This window comes from Anomaloglossus baeobatrachus, chromosome 12 (assembly GCF_048569485.1).
Source record: "Anomaloglossus baeobatrachus isolate aAnoBae1 chromosome 12, aAnoBae1.hap1, whole genome shotgun sequence".
In the NCBI taxonomy this organism is placed as follows: domain Eukaryota; kingdom Metazoa; phylum Chordata; class Amphibia; order Anura; family Aromobatidae; genus Anomaloglossus; species Anomaloglossus baeobatrachus.
In genome coordinates, this window is record NC_134364.1 from 107,365,525 (window position 1) to 107,381,584 (window position 16,060).

Below are 16,060 nucleotides of genomic sequence, written 5' to 3' on the forward strand. Positions count from 1 at the left end.
TTTTGGATTACCAGCCAAGGTGAGGTTGCCAGCTGTGGTCTGCAGGCTGCAGCCGTCTGCTTTACCCTAGCTGACTACAAAACTAGGGGGAACCCTATGTCATTTTTTTTTTTTTTTCATTTTCTGGCTAAATACAAAGCTAAGCACCCCTTAGTGCCACATGAAAGGCACCAAAGGGTGCTCCACTTTTTCTCCACTTTTTCTCCATTTTTTCTCCACTTATTCTCCATTTTTTCTCCACTTATTCTCCACTTATTCTCCACTTATTCTCCACTTTTTCTCCACTTTTACTCCACTTTTTCTCCACTTTTTCTCCATTTTTTTCTCCACTTATTCTCCACTTATTCTCCACTTTTTCTCCACTTTTTCTCCACTTTTTCTCCACTTTTTCTCCACTTTTTCTCCACTTTTTTCTCCACTTTTTCTCCACTTTTTCTCCACTTTTTCTCCACTTTTTCTCCACTTTTTCCTCCACTTTTTCTCCACTTTTTTCTCCACCTTTTTCTCCACTTTTTCTCCACTTTTTCTCCACTTTTTCTCCATTTTTTTCTCCACTTATTCTCCACTTATTCTCCACTTATTCTCCACTTTTTCTCCACTTTTTCTCCACTTTTTCTCCACTTTTTTCTCCACTTTTTCTCCACTTTTTCTCCACTTTTTCCTCCACTTTTTCCTCCACTTTTTCTCCACTTTTTTCTCCACTTTTTTCTCCACTTTTTCTCCACTTTTTCTCCACTTTTTCTCCACTTTTTCTCCACTTTTTCTCCACTTTTTCTCCACTTATTCTCCACTTATTCTCCACTTATTCTCCACTTATTCTCCACTTATTCTCCACTTATTCTCCACTTATTCTCCACTTTTTCCTCCACTTTTTCCTCCACTTTTTCTCCACTTTTTCTCCACTTTTTTCTCCACTTTTTCTCCACTTTTTCTCCGTTCTTTTTCTATGGTCGGTCTACCCATTAGCTCTGCCATGCATACTGTAGCTCTACACCTACTGCACATGTTACTTTATGATTGACATCTTTTTCGTACCAGAGCTGTCTAAGTCTACTCTGACCCCATATTTGTCATTACTATATTGTCCTTGTACTGTATTATGACATTTGTATCATGTGTTTCATTTCTTGCTGTGTTGCAATTTTTTTGCTGCATCCCAATTGTACCTCTACATTGTTCGAGTTTATGTTATTGTTCTCTCACTCTTATGTGATACTGATTATTGTCATTTTTCATGATTACATGCAGATAAGTCCAATCTGACGAAGGCTCAGGCCGAAACGTCATTTGTAACTTGTTTTGGACAAAAACATATATGCTTATGAAAATTTTTTTTTCTTAATACGGACCAATAAAGAGTGATTTTGCATTACTATCCATTGGGACTTACTGACTTAGTCTGGGAGATTTAGAGTGCCGAGGTTACTCACTAATTTTATCTATTATTACCTCTGAGCATCTATATACCAGTGAGCAGAGCTTCCTCTACAGTAGTTCTCCTGATTAGGCATGCCCTTACCTCATGAGCAGGGCATTGCAGCTTTGGTAGCAACTATTACGACATGGACTCTGCTGCTGTGGACCCGGGGAGAGTGAGTGCAGATTCATTGCACCCACACTCCTCACATGAAGGGTCCGCACTCCTAGAAAATGGGGGATACGTTCCCTGAGTGTCTCCCCCCCATATTCTAGACGGTCCAGAGTCGTCGTGGGACCCCTTTATTTTTTTTCTTACAATAAATTGGTGAAAGAGGAAATGTTTTGGGGACTGTTTTTTCAAATAAATTTCTTTTGTCGATTTTTTTTTTTTTGTTAGTACTGACAGTTTATGATGTTGGGTATCTAATAGACGCCATGACATCACAAACTGCTGGGCTTGATCTCAGGTGACTTTACAGCTAGTATCAACCCGATTTATTACCCCGTTTGCCACTGCACCAGGGCACGGGATGAGCTGGGGTGAAGCGCCAGGATTGGCGCATCTAGTGGATGCGCCACGTCTGGGGTGCCTGCGGCCTGCTATTTTTAGGCTGTGAAGGCCCAATAACTATGGACCTTCCCACCCTGAGAATACCAGACCACAGCTGTCCGCTTTACCTTGGCTGGTGATCCAATTTGGGGGAGACCCTACTTTTATTGTGTAATTATTAATATTTATAAAATAATTATAAAAAAGAGCCTGAGGGGACCTCCACATTGGATCCCCAACCACGGTAAAGCTGCCAGCTGTGGTTTTCAGGCTACAGCCGTCTGCTTTACCCTAGCTGGCTATCAAAAATGGGGGGACCCAATGTCATTTTTTTTTTAACTATTTTTTAAATAGAAAAAATTAATGGGCTTCCCTGTATTTTGATTGCCAACCAAGGTATCGGCAGGCAGACTGGGGTGGCAACCCATAGCTGTCTGCTTTATCTGCGCTGAGAATCAAAAATACCGCGGAGCGCTACGTCATTTTTTTAAAGATTTATTTTTACAGCACTGTGATGTCCAGCAATCAAAATACAGGGAAGCCCATTTTATTTTTAGTTATTTAAATAAATAATTAAAAAAAATATATATGGGCTCCCGCTGCATTTTTTGTATTGCTAGGTAAGGGTAATCCAAGCAGCTACTGGCTGCTAACCCCCACTGCTTGATGTTACCTTCACTGGCAATGGAAAATCCAGGGAAGCATTTTTTATTTTTTTTGCCAAAAAACTACAAAAAAAAGGACGTGAGCTTCGCCATATTTTTGTATGCTAGCCAGGTATAGCAGGCAGGTGCTGGAAGAGTTGGATACAGCGCCAGAAGATGGCGCTTCTATGAAAATGCCATTTTCTGAGGCGGCTGCAGACTGCAATTCGCAGCAGTGGTGCCCAGAAATCTCAGGCCAACCTGTGCTGCGGATTCCAATCCCCAGCTGCCTAGTTGTACCTGGCTGGACACAAAAATGGGGCGAAGCCTACATCATTTGTTTTCTAATTATTTCATGAAATTCATGAAATAATAAAAAAAGGGCTTCCCTTTATTTTTGGTTCCCAGCCGGGTACAAATAGGCAACTGGGGGTTGGGGGCAGCCGTACCTGCCTGCTGTACCTGGCTAGCATACAAAAATATGGCGAAGCCCACATAATTTTTTCAGGGGGCAAAAAACTTCTGCATACAGTCCTGGATGGAGTATGCTGAGCCTTGTAGTTCTGCAGCTGCTGTCTGTCTGTATGGAGAAGAGCAGACAGCATCTGCAGAACTACAAGGCTCAGCATACTCCATCCAGGACTGTATGCAGAATTTTTTTTCCCACCAAAAAAATGACGTGGGCTTCGCCATATTTTTGTATGCTAGCCAGGTACAGCAGGCAGCCACGGGCTGCCTCCAACCCCCAGTTGCCTATTTGTACCCGGCTGGGAACCAAAAATATAGGGAAGCCCGTTTTTTTTAATTATTTCACTTATTTCATGAAATAATTAAAAAACAAATGACGTGGGCTTCGCCCCATTTTTGTGTCCAGCCAGGTACAACTAGGCAGCTGGGGATTGGAATCCGCAGCACAGGTTAGCCCGAGGTTTCTGGGCGCCTCTGCTGCGAATTTCAGTCCGCAGCTGTCCCAGAAAATGGCGCTCTCATAGAAGCGCCATCATCTGGAGCTGTATCCAACTCTTCCAACAGCCCTGGAGCCGGGTGGCTTGTTGGGTAATCATGAGTTAATACTGGCTTTGTTTTACTAGCCAGTATTAAGCCAGAGATTCTTAATGTCAGGCACGTTTGACCCGGCCATTAAGAATCTCCAATAAAGGGTTAAAAAAAAACACCACACAGAGAAAAAATACTTTAATAGAAATAAATACACAGACACATTAGAGACTCCATCTTTATTACCCCCTGTCAGCCCTCCACGATCCTGCTCTTCTGTCTTCTTTCTTTCTAGTGTAGTAGTAGTGACGATTGTAGTGAGGATGAGTTTACCCAGCTCATCATTTGGGGCTGGGGAACCTCATCCTCACTACAATCATCACTACAAACGGGAAGCAGCGTGCAGCGTGCAGATCAGTGCTGGCTGTCAGCGGTAACAGCGGTAAAGGCCCCGTCACACTAAGGCTAAGTTCACATTTCCGTTGATTTGTATCAGTCACATGCGTCGCTTGACGCATGTGACTGATGCGCTGTTCAACGCTGTACAACGGATGACAAAGAACAGAATTCTTTGTCGGATTCCGTTGTGTGCGGGGGGCGGAGTTCGGGGGGGAGGGGAGGAGCCGAGCGGGGCCGTGGCACTGAGGACGTCAGTGCCGCAGTGACTGCAGGACAGGTGAGTGTGTGTGTGTGTGAGTGTGTGAGTGTGTGTGTGTGTGTATACACACATGCTGAATGCGGGAGGGGGCGGAGCCGAGCGGGGGGCGGGGCCAGGCGCTGAGGATGTCAGTGGAAGTGCTGCGGTCTGCATGGCTGGGGACAGGTGAGTGTATCTGTGAGTGAGTGAGTGTGTGTATGTGCATGTATGTATGTATGTATGTATGTATGTGTGTGCACATGCAAAGTGCGGGAGGGGGCGGAGCCGAGCGGGGGGCGGGGCCAGGCGCTGAGGATGTCAGTAGAAGTGCTGCGGTCTGCATGGCTGGGGACAGGTGAGTGTATGTGTGAGTGAGTGTGTGTATGTGCATGTATGTATGTATGTGCATGTATGTATGTATGTGTGTGCACATGCAAAGTGCGGGAGGGGGCGGAGCCGAGCAGGGGGCGGGGCCAGACGAGGGTGTCAGTGGCAGTGCTTGTCTGCATGGCTGGGGACAGGTGTGTGTGTACATACATGTGCGGAGTGCGGGAGGGGGCGGGGCCGAGCGGGGAAGTGTCGGCCTCCCTGCACACGTAACCTTGCCTAATAGCAACTTACCAGCGATCCCAGCAATGATAGGTATCGCTGGTAAGTTGCTAGGAGGTTGCTGGTGAGATGTCACACTGCGACGCTCCAGCGATCCCACCAGCAACCTGACCTGGCAGGGATCGCTGGAGCGTGGCTACACGAGTTGCTGGTGAGCTCACCAGCAACCAGTGACAAGCCCCCAGCGCCGCGTGGAAGATGCTGCGCTTGGTAACTAAGGTAAATATCGGGTAACCAACCCGATATTTACCTTGGTTACCAGCGCACGCAGCTACACGTGCAGAGAGCAGGGAGCAGCGCACACTGAGCGCTGGCTCCTTGCTCTCCTAGTTACAGCACACATCGGGTTAATTACCCGATGTGTACTCTGCTACATGTGCACAGAGCAGGGAGCAGCGCACACCGCTTAGCGCTGGCTCCCTGCTCTCAGACGCTGACAGACGCGTTACCATAGCAACGGTGCTCTCGGAGCCGCGGTTAGCGGTGACGTCACCGCTAACTGCGTTGCTATGGCAACCTCCGTTAATGACCGGCTGTGTCAGCTGGTCCCTAACGGAACGGGGAGTCGACCGTGTGGTAGAGCATGTCGCCGGTACACGGCGATACACATATGTGCACCGTGTACCGGAGAGATGCACTCGCAGGTCCTACATGACTCGTCATAGTCATGTGACCAGTCTGTAGCCAATGAGATAATAGCCACGTGACTGGTCACATGGCTATTTTGACGTCACGATAGGTCCTGCATCACTGCTGCAGTGCCAGTCACCGGGAGGATTCAGCGATCATCGGATGGAATAGCGGCAGGAGACAGAGTGCAGAAGGGATCGCGGGGACCGGTAAGTGTTATGGCAATGTTTATTAACTGTTTGTGTACATTTATAATGCATTTTTATGTGTTTGTGATTGCCTCCCATTATAGCCTATTGGTTCGAGTTCGGTTCGTCGAACGTTCGACGAACCGAACTCGAACGGGACCCCCGTTCGGCGAACCGACCTCGAGCCGAACCGCGACCGGTTCGCTCATCTCTAGTAGTTATACCAGTAGTATTCTTGAATTATGAATTGGAACGTCATGGGAATTTGTCAACAAGCTTTTGCTATGTAATCTGACAGCAACATGATGTAGAGGCTAAAACTCTAATTCCAGCAATGAATCACTCACTGATTGGCAGTGTTCAGTGTATATTGACAGAATACAATAATAATATTTATTCATTTATATAGTGCTACCAGCTGTAGTACCTGGCGTTGGCCAGGACAGCAACTGTCTCTCTGTTTCTCTCCCAGTCTCTGTCTGTCTCTATCTGTTTGTGTCTGTATCCCTCTCTCGGTTTCTTGCTCTCTCTGTTTGTCTCTTTCTGTCTGTCTCTTTCCCTGTCTGTATATTTCCCTGTCAGTCTCTTTCTCTCCCTGTCTGTGTCTTTCCCTGTCTCTTTTCCTGTCTGTCTGTCTCTTTCCCTGTTTGTATCTTTCCCTGTCTGTCTCTTTCTCTGTCTGTCTCTTTCTCTGTCTGTCTCTTTCTGTCTCTCTTTTTGTCTGTTTCTGCCTCTTTGTCTGTTTCTTTGTTTGTCTGTCTCTTTGACTGTCTGTCTCTGCCTGTCTGTCTCTTTCCCTGTCTGTCTGTCTGTCTCTTTCCCTGTCTGTCTCCTTTCCTCCCTGTCTGTGTCTTTCCCTGTCTGTCTCTTTGTCTGTGTCTGTCTTTTTGTCTGTCTCTTTGTCTGTCTCTTTGTCTGTCTCTTTGTCTGTCTCTTTGTCTGTCTCTGCCTGTCTTTCTTTTTCCCTGGCTGTCTGTCTCTTTCTGTGTCTGTCTCTTCCCCTCCCTGTCTGTGTCTTTCCTTGTCTCTTTGTCTGTCTGTCTCTTTCTCTGTCTAAAATATAGGTCAGGTAAAGAGAAAACCGGTTTAAATGCCGCGCTAAAAACCACTGATGTTGTAGATGAAAAAGATTTCCTTTATTTCATAATTCTACGCGTTTCAGAGACATCTCCGTCTCCTTCCTCAGGAAAATAAATCATATTACAAAAAAGGGGCAACAGAGCCTATATAAAGGAAGACCAGTAGCCACATATGCATTTGAAAAGTGAACAGCCCATATGACTCAGAGCCGATCTCAGATCCCTCATACCGGGTAAGACCCTATTGCGCTTTTTCCCCCTACAGCTCTATCTTTCTCTGTCTGTCTGTCTCTTTCTGTCCCTTTGCCTCCTTGTATGTGTCTTTCCCTGTCTCTTTGTCTGTCTGTGTCTGTCTCTTTGTCTGTCTGTCTCTTTCCCTGGCTGCATTGTGACACACCAACATTCCATTTAAGGACACGGCTGCGCATTCTTCTGAAGCTCTGGCTGTATTGCGGCTACCAGCTCCATTGACTTTAATGGAGGCAAGTTTTTTGGCGAATAACTGTAAAGTGTTAAATTTCCCCCTCAAAACATAGTCTATCACATTCCCAGAGTCAAATGGAGTGTCTGTGCAAAATTTTGTGATTGCGACTGTGCAAATTCCTTTAGCGGACATACACACACACACACACACACACACACACACACACACACACACACACACACACACACATACACTCAGCTTTAAATATTAGATTAATTCCATAGTGCTTTACATAAATCAGCAACACTGTGCCCATTGAGGCTCAGAATCTACACTCCCTATCTGTATGTCTTTGAGGTGTGGGAGGAAACCTGAGAACCTGGAGGAAACCCACGCAAACACGGGGAGAACATAAAAACTCCTTGCAGATGGTGTCCTTGTTGGGATGTAAATCCCTCTGGACCTTAGCGCTGCAAGACTGTAGTGCTAACCACTGAGCCACTGTGCCGCAGAGAAAGCCAGTAATTAATGGTGGGGATGGTATCTGACCAGGCAGCATGAGACAGCTAGTCCTGTGGTTTTAATCTCTTGTATTTTATTTAAACAGCAAAACACAGCCTTGTAAATAACACAACACTGGAACCAGGATCTCTACCCCTACATAATACTTCTCTCAGGTTACGTAGAAAAAACCAGGTGACAGATTCCCTTCAAGATTTTGCATTGATTAAGGGTCAAAGTAGGTGTCCAATGTTAAATTGGTGTTTGCACTAATAATGAGCGGATAGCAAGTGAGGGCTTCTGTTAGTGCTTAACAAATTACTATTATAGTTGGTGGAAGTTGTAGTCAAGTACTACCTATAGTAGATGGCATATTCTGTAAAAAGTAATTATTAATATATATACTGTATATATATCAAAATGCTTTGTATTTTTTTCGTTCTAGATGGCACCAAATGTCTAACATGTCCAGTAGACCAATGGCCAAATCAATCTAAGGAGAAATGTGTGCCAAAATCCATTCAGTTTCTTGCTTACGATGAGTTGTTGGGTTCGACTCTTGCTTGTATCTCCGTCATCTGCTGTGCTCTCACATTTTCCGTGCTCTGCTTGTTCATTATTAAGCACAAAACACCGATCGTGAAGGCCAACAACAGAGAATTAAGTTATCTTCTCCTTATATCATTAATATTTTGTTTCCTATGTTCTTTAGTATTTATTGGTCGCCCCAATATCATTACTTGTATGCTACGACAGGTATTGTTTGGCATCATATTCTCTCTCTGTCTGTCGGCAATATTGGCCAAAACTATAACTGTCATCATGGTATTTAGTGCTACAAATCCGGACAGTCGGATAAAAAGACTTGTTGGACTGAGAATTCCGGTATTCATTGTCCCATTTTGTACCACGATCCAAATAGTCCTTTGCATAGTATGGTTATGTAGCCAAGCTCCTTTCGAAGAGTTCAACATAGTGGCTGAGCTCGGAACCATAGTCCTTGAATGTAATGAAGGATCCAATGTGTTTTTTGCTTGTGTCTTGGGCTACATGGGACTTTTGGCCGCCATCAGCCTTCTCGTTGCCTTTTTAGCCAGGAATCTTCCCGATACATTCAACGAGGCCAAGTTTATTACCTTCAGTATGCTGGTGTTTGCTAGTGTATGGATCACATTTGTTCCAGCTTATCTGAGCACCAAAGGAAAAAATATGGTGGCGGTGGAGATATTTGCCATCATATCTTCTAGCGCCGGGCTACTTGTCTGTATATTTTTTCCAAAGTGTTATATTATTTTACTGCAGCCAGAAATGAATAACAAGAGGTTTATAACTGGAAAAAAAGCTAGATCAGAAACGTAATCAATGGTATGAAAACCATTATTTATTTTATCAAAACTGCACGTCATAGTATAAAAAAAAAGTGAAAAAAAAATGCCACAACTTAAAATTTTGGGAAACAAATTTGGGAAAATTGGTGAATTTGAAAATCCAAGACCTGCTCATCTCTAGTGGCCCTAGTAGTAGAAGGTACCTTACTTGCCATACTGGGGTCTGGTAGTAGTAGGAGGTTTGCAAGACTACCAACCGGGAACTTCAGGACCAGGGTCCGGTAAATTTATTTGCTCCTATGTAAAACTGAGCTCTGATTTTCTGCTATGAGTAACAAAAATAGTTATCGTTAAGACAGTGGTCATGAGTGAGGCCCAAGAAGCATTATTCTGTACAAACCAGACAAGGGATACTAACAGGGGCGTAACGATCGCGGTCGCAGAGGTCGCCACTGCGACCGGGCCCGCAGGGTTATAGGGGCCCGGCAGCCGCTCTGCAGAGCCGGCTGCCGGGTCCCTATGTGTAGTGCCACTATGTAGTGGCCGACTGCGCGACCGTTAGGGGGCCGGCCTGTGAGTCAGGGGGGCCCAGTGTCTGCAGGGGGGCAGAGGGGCCCCTGACCTGGAGAGGCCACCAGGCATTCCTGACCTGCTGCAGAGGAGATGTGCTCCTGCACGGCAGACGGAAACCATCCCTACCAGGACCTGCGATGACGTCACGCCCATGTGACTGTGTGGGAGGAGACACAGGAGGCCGGGGAGAAAGCAGGAGAAGATACTTCGAACACATGAGTGGTAATGAGAAAAGAGGGGACATGAGGGGAGGGGCTGCAGGGTGAGTGGGATATGAGGGCTGCAGACTGTGACAGAAGCATGTGAAGGGTGCAGAGTGTTTGAGAGGGGTAAGTTGGGGTACGGGCAGGGTGAGATATGTGGGTCAGGGTGTATGTGTGATATGGGGGTGCAGGCTGTATAGGGAGCAGGGTGTGTGACATATGGGGGCAGGGGCATAGCTACCGCAGTCGCAGGGGTCAGAAGGAGAAGAGAGGTACTTGTTTTTTTATTTTGCTGGCTGCATGACACATATAGGCCCGGGGAAGCTGCCTGCATGATACATGGAGGCCCTGGTGGGGCAGGCTGGCAGGCTGCATTACACATAGAAGCCCTGGGGGCTGGCTGCATGACACATGGAGGCCCTGGGGGGGCTGGCTGCATGACACATGGAGGCCCTGGGGGGGCTGGCTGCATGACACCTGGGGGGGGGCTGGCTGCATGACACATGGAGGCCCTGGGGGGGCTGGCTGCATGACACATGGAGGTCCTGGGGGCTGGCTACATGACACAGGGAGGTCCTGGGGGGGCTGGCTGCATGACACATGGAGGCCCTGGGGGGGCCGGCTGCATGACACATGGAGGTCCTGGGGAAGCTGGCTGCATGACACATGGAGGTCCTGGGGGGGCTGGCTGCATGACACATGGAGGCCCTGGGGGGGCTGGCTGCATGACACATGGAGACCCTGGGGGGGCTGGCTGCATGACACATAGAGGCCTTGGGGGGGGCTGGCTGCATGACGCATAGAGGCCCTGGGGGGGCTGGCTGCATGACGCATAGAGGCCCTGGGGGGGCTGGCTGCATGACGCATAGAGGCCCTGGGGGGGCTGGCTGCATGACGCATAGAGGCCCTGGGGGGGCTGGCTGCATGACACATATAGGCCCGGGGGAAGCTGGCTGCATTACACATGGAGGCCCTGGTGGGGCTGGCTGCATGACACCTGGTGGGGCTGGCTGCATGACACATGGAGGCCCTGGTGGGACTGGCTGCATAATACATGGAGGCCTGGGGTGCTGGCTGCATGATACATGGAGGTCTATGGGACTGCATAATAAACATGAAGGACACCTTATACATAGACTATAGCAGCGCATTATACATAGAGGTCTATGGGGCTGCATTATAATACATATAGGACTATGGGGGCTACATTATAATATATGGAGGACTATGGAGGCTACCTTACACATGGTCTGTGGGGGTGCATTATAAAGCATGGGGGACTGTGGTGCAGTATAAAATATGGAGAACTATGGGAAATGCATTATAATACATGGAGGACTATGGGGGTGCATTCTAATATATAAAGGGTTATGTGGGACCATTTATACTATATGGAAGGCTATGTGGGGGCCATTATAGTATTTGGAGAACTATATATGAGGGAGGAAAAAGATACAAGTATGGGATGGGAATGTTTTGTGCTGAGGGAAAAGGGCTTTTTCCCATGCTCTGCTATACATCTCTCAGCACCCAGCTTTTCCCATGCTCTGCTATACATCTCTCAGCACCCAGCTTTCCCATGCTCTGCTATACATCTCTCAGCACCCAGCTTTCCCATGTTCTGCTATACATCTCTCAGCACCCAGCTTTCCCGTGCTCTGCTATACATCTCTCAGCACCCAGCTTTCCCATGTTCTGCTATACATCTCTCAGCACCCAGCTTTCCCATGCTCTGCTATACATCTCTCAGCACCCAGCTTTCCCATGTTCTGCTATACATCTCTCAGCACCCAGCTTTCCCATGTTCTGCTATACATCTCTCAGCACCCAGCTTTCCCGTGCTCTGCTATACATCTCTCAGCACCCAGCTTTCCCATGATCTGCTATACATCTCTCAGCACCCAGCTTTCCCATGTAATGCTATACATCTCTCAGCACCCAGCTTTCCCATGCTCTGCTATACATCTCTCAGCACCCAGCTTTCCCATGCTCTGCTATACATCTCTCAGCACCCAGCTTTCCCATGTAATGCTATACATCTCTCAGCACCCAGCTTTCCCATGTTCTGCTATACATCTCTCAGCACCCAGCTTTCCCATGCTCTGCCATACATCTCTCAGCACCCAGCTTTCCCATGCTCTGCTATACATCTCTCAGCACCCAGCTTTCCCATGTTCTGCTATACATCTCTCAGCACCCAGCTTTCCCATGCTCTGCTATACATCTCTCAGCACCCAGCTTTCCCATGCTCTGCTATACATCTCTCAGCACCCAGCTTTCCCATGCTCTGCTATACATCTCTCAGCACCCAGCTTTCCCATGCTCTGCTATACATCTCTCAGTACCCAGCTTTCCCATGCTCTGCTATACATCTCTCAGCACCCAGCTTTCCCATGCTCTGCTATACATCTCTCAGCACCCAGCTTTCCCATGCTCTGCTATACATCTCTCAGCACCCAGCTTTCCTATGATCTGCTATACATCTCTCAGCACCCAGCTTTCCCATGCTCTGCTGAGGGAAAGATGTATGACAGAGCATGGGAAAGCAGGGTGCTGATAGAGGGATTTTAGATCATGGGAAACCTGGGTGCTGTGGGTAAAAGCCAAGTGTCAGCATCATTATCCCGTACCCTAAGTGTTGTGTACATGGAGGGGGCCCCGGTCCAAAGTTTGCACCAGGGCCCATCAAACTCTAGTTACGCCACTGGATACTAATGTATTAAAATAAAAAAACAATAAAAAGTAAAATAGATAAATTGAATGGGCTATACTCAGAAATTTGAAGACTGCCATGATGCAGGTATACTGATATGGCTTCACTTTAGACCATGACGGAGCTCAGAACGTTCTTGCTGGCAGTGGCTACATGATTGTAACTTGCTTTGTATATCAATGTTATTCACCTTCAGCCTTTTTCTGTGCAAAAATCCACACAAATAACTAACTTATGTTGTCAAACTTGCAATAAAATTATTCCCACTAAAATTGATGTTGTTTATTGCTACGGGGGGACTGGCAGATTAGGATAAGGTGGTGTGACGATATAAATCAGCCACTGATATGGTATTTAGAATAATAGATCAAATATACAGCAGAAATGCCTAAAATATAACTTTTATTGTTATTCCTTAAAAGGAAGCAAGAATCATCTTGCCTCTATTAAAATTTTTCAAAATAAAACGCCAAGTGCAGCGCTCTAGTCGCCTGTCCCTTGTGAATTCAATGGGACCAGTGCATCCTATCTGCTGGCGCCTCAGTAATTCATGGGTGGCAATGATGTACCATAATAAATCAACCTGAATCAGTAGTATACATTTAATTTGGGATGGATTCAGATACAAAGCAGATAGTGCTCAGAGAAATTTCACTTAAATTCTAGATTAACATCTCTGTTAAGGCACGATCATTATTAGATAAAGAGGAATGATCTCACCCACTCTGGTGTGCTCATATCCCCTTTTGACAGTTGCTCATTAAGCGTCTCCACAGTTTTTTTTAATCTGGATCCGGGACCCCAAAAGCTGAGCTCACTGCCTGTTCCAGATTCTCCTCCTCCCGACGCGTTTCCTATATCCCATATTCATCAGGGGAGCTTTGGCAGGAGATAAAGGTTTCTAACCATGAAACCTGAAAAAATGTACTGAAAATTCCAAAAACAAGGGGTATTAGCTTATAACAATCCCCCTGTTTACCTCCTTAAAGGAGCTTCAAAACAAAAGAGCAAGTAACTCACCGTTTGGCGACAGTGCGACTTTTCTGTGCTGCCCGCCGGTGTGTGCAGACCCCATGTTTATATGGCTGCAAGGCTCCTGCTGGCATGTGACGTCGCATCCTCCTGCTGTTCCTTACTTCCGCATTACGCGGTGGAACGCCTAGTTGGAACGCATGATTTCCTGGGATGCAACGCCACTCCTCCCAGCGCGGGACGTCACCAAGTGGGAGCGCCCGCTTTAGAACGCAGTTGCGTCCCCAATGCCCGCCCCATTAGAGAACGCTACTATGTACTCTGTAGCGATATTAAGCGCATGCGCGATATACGCTTAAATGAACATGCCTTTTTTATATATGTTAATCCAGCCTGTTTTTACTTTACAGCAGCCCGGACACAAGGGCAGAGCATTTATCAGATGACATGTACAGGTTTATAAAAAACCGGGAGATATTTAAAAAGGATTAATTGGATCTTCAAAGGAGAACTTAGCCAAGAACAAGTACAAAAAATAATAATAATAATTTTATTCATTTATATAGCGCTATTAATTCCACAGCGCTTTACATACATTGGAAACACTGTCCCCATTGGGGCTCACAATCTAGAGTCCCTATCTGTATGTTTTTGGAGTGTGGGAGGAAACCGGAGAACCCGGAGGAAACCCACGCTAACACGGGGAGAACATACAAACTCCTTGCAGATGTTGTCCTTGGTGAGATTTGAACCCAGGACCCCAGCGCTGCAAGACTGCAATGCTAACCACTGAGCCACCGTGCCGCCCAAAAATAAGTGTTAATATAATTTTTTGTACTTGTTCTTGGCTAAATTCTCCTTTGAAGATCCAATGCGTAATGCGGAAGTAAGGAACAGCAGGAGGATTCAACGTCACACGCCAGCAGGAGCCTTGCAGCCATATAAACATGGGGTCTGCACACACCAGCGGGCAGCACAGAAAAGTCGCGCTGTCGCCAAACGGTGAGTTACTTGCTCTTTTCTTTTGAAGCTCCTTTAAGGAAGTAAACAGGGGGATTGTTATAAGCTAATACCCCTTGTTTTTGGAATTTTCAGTACATTTTTTCAGGTTTCATGGTTAGAAACCTTTATCTCCTGCCAAAGCTCCCCTGATGAATATGGGATATAGGAAACGCGTCGGGAGGAGGAGAATCTGGAACAGGCAGTGAGCTCAGCTTTTGGGGTCCCGGATCCAGATTAAAAGGAACTGTGGAGACGCTTAATGAGCAACTGTCAAAAGGGGATATGAGCACACCAGAGTGGGTGAGATCATTCCTCTTTATCTAATAATGATCGTGCCTTAACAGAGATGTTAATCTAGAATTTAAGTGAAATTTCTCCGAGCACTATCTGCTTTGTATCTGAATCCGTCCCAAATTAAATGTATACTACTGATTCAGGTTGATTTATTATGGTACATCACTGCCATCCATGAATTACTAAGGCGCCAACAGATAGGTTGCACTGGTCCCATTGAATTCACAAGGGACAGGCGACTAGAGAGCTGCACTTGGCGTTTTATTTTGAAAAATTTTAATAGAGGCAAGATGATTCTTGCTTCCTTTTAAGGAATAACAATGAAAGTTATATTTTAGGTATTTCTGCTGTATATTTGATAAGGTGGTGTGACGCCCTGGACTCCAGGGGTCACAGGTAATAACATCTACGACATACACACACACCCCCATCTCCTGTGAGGTCACACACGTCACCCGAAAGGGAGACCTGATGCCTCCCTCAGGGCGAGTAGAGCACACCAGGTGGGCGGAGTCAGGCGGAAATACACGCCCAATGAGGAGACTACTGTCCTGGGGCAGGAAGTTCAAACAGTTGAGTTTTGGAGTTGACAGTGAGTGGTAGTGGAGCAGTTGTCAGGGACCTGGGTAGGAGCCTGGACCCCTTGGAAAACGTCAGGCAGGCAGACGGTGGTGGCCGTCTGCAGGAGTACCGGTACAGCAACCGGCAGAACCGTATGGACCGGGCCTGGGTTGGAGCCCGCCGGACCCAAACCGGGGAGTCAACCGTGTAACGGAGCACCAGAAACCGGGTACTCAGAGCCCAGTCTAGCTTAGAAGCCACTGAGTATAGGCAAATTGACTGATTGCTGGCCAGACCTCACGGGTTCATCCACACCCAAAGTCCCGAAAGAAGGCAAAAGCCCACCGAGACCGGGTGAGCGCCACCGCCAAGGGCCAAACACTGACGGGCCAGCGCCTGCGGGCAACCGAGGTCTCTTCCGGCAGCTCAACGCCGGGGAGCGGGCCACCACTGCTTAGGCAGTGGGGGCCGAAACACAAACATCCAGAGGTGCACGGGAAAAGGGGCCACCATCAACCCCACAGGGGACATCAGCAGCCGGCCACGGAGACCGACCACTTCCGAACTTTGGTTTACCAGTGACTCTGAGTGTGAATCAATCGTGAGTACACCAGTGCCATCCGGGCACGACGCTACACCGCGGCACGGCGCCCTGCACCCCGACGACAACATCACCCCTTCCAGTCCCCCACCGGGACCCCGGGACACACCGCCCCTACCCACGGAGGGGCTAACAT

General features: G+C 47.2%; 1 protein-coding gene across 1 annotated transcript in view; it reads left to right on the forward strand.

Moving 5' to 3' along the window:
• The window catches only part of LOC142257656 (extracellular calcium-sensing receptor-like), a 50,634-nt gene extending 41,598 nt beyond the window's left edge, over positions 1 to 9,036 (forward strand). The window contains exon 6 of the mRNA XM_075329793.1: positions 8,123 to 9,036. Coding sequence (XP_075185908.1) covers positions 8,123 to 9,036 — 914 coding nt within the window. The remainder of the gene's footprint in view (positions 1 to 8,122) is intronic.
• Positions 9,037 to 16,060: the final 7,024 nt, after the last annotated feature.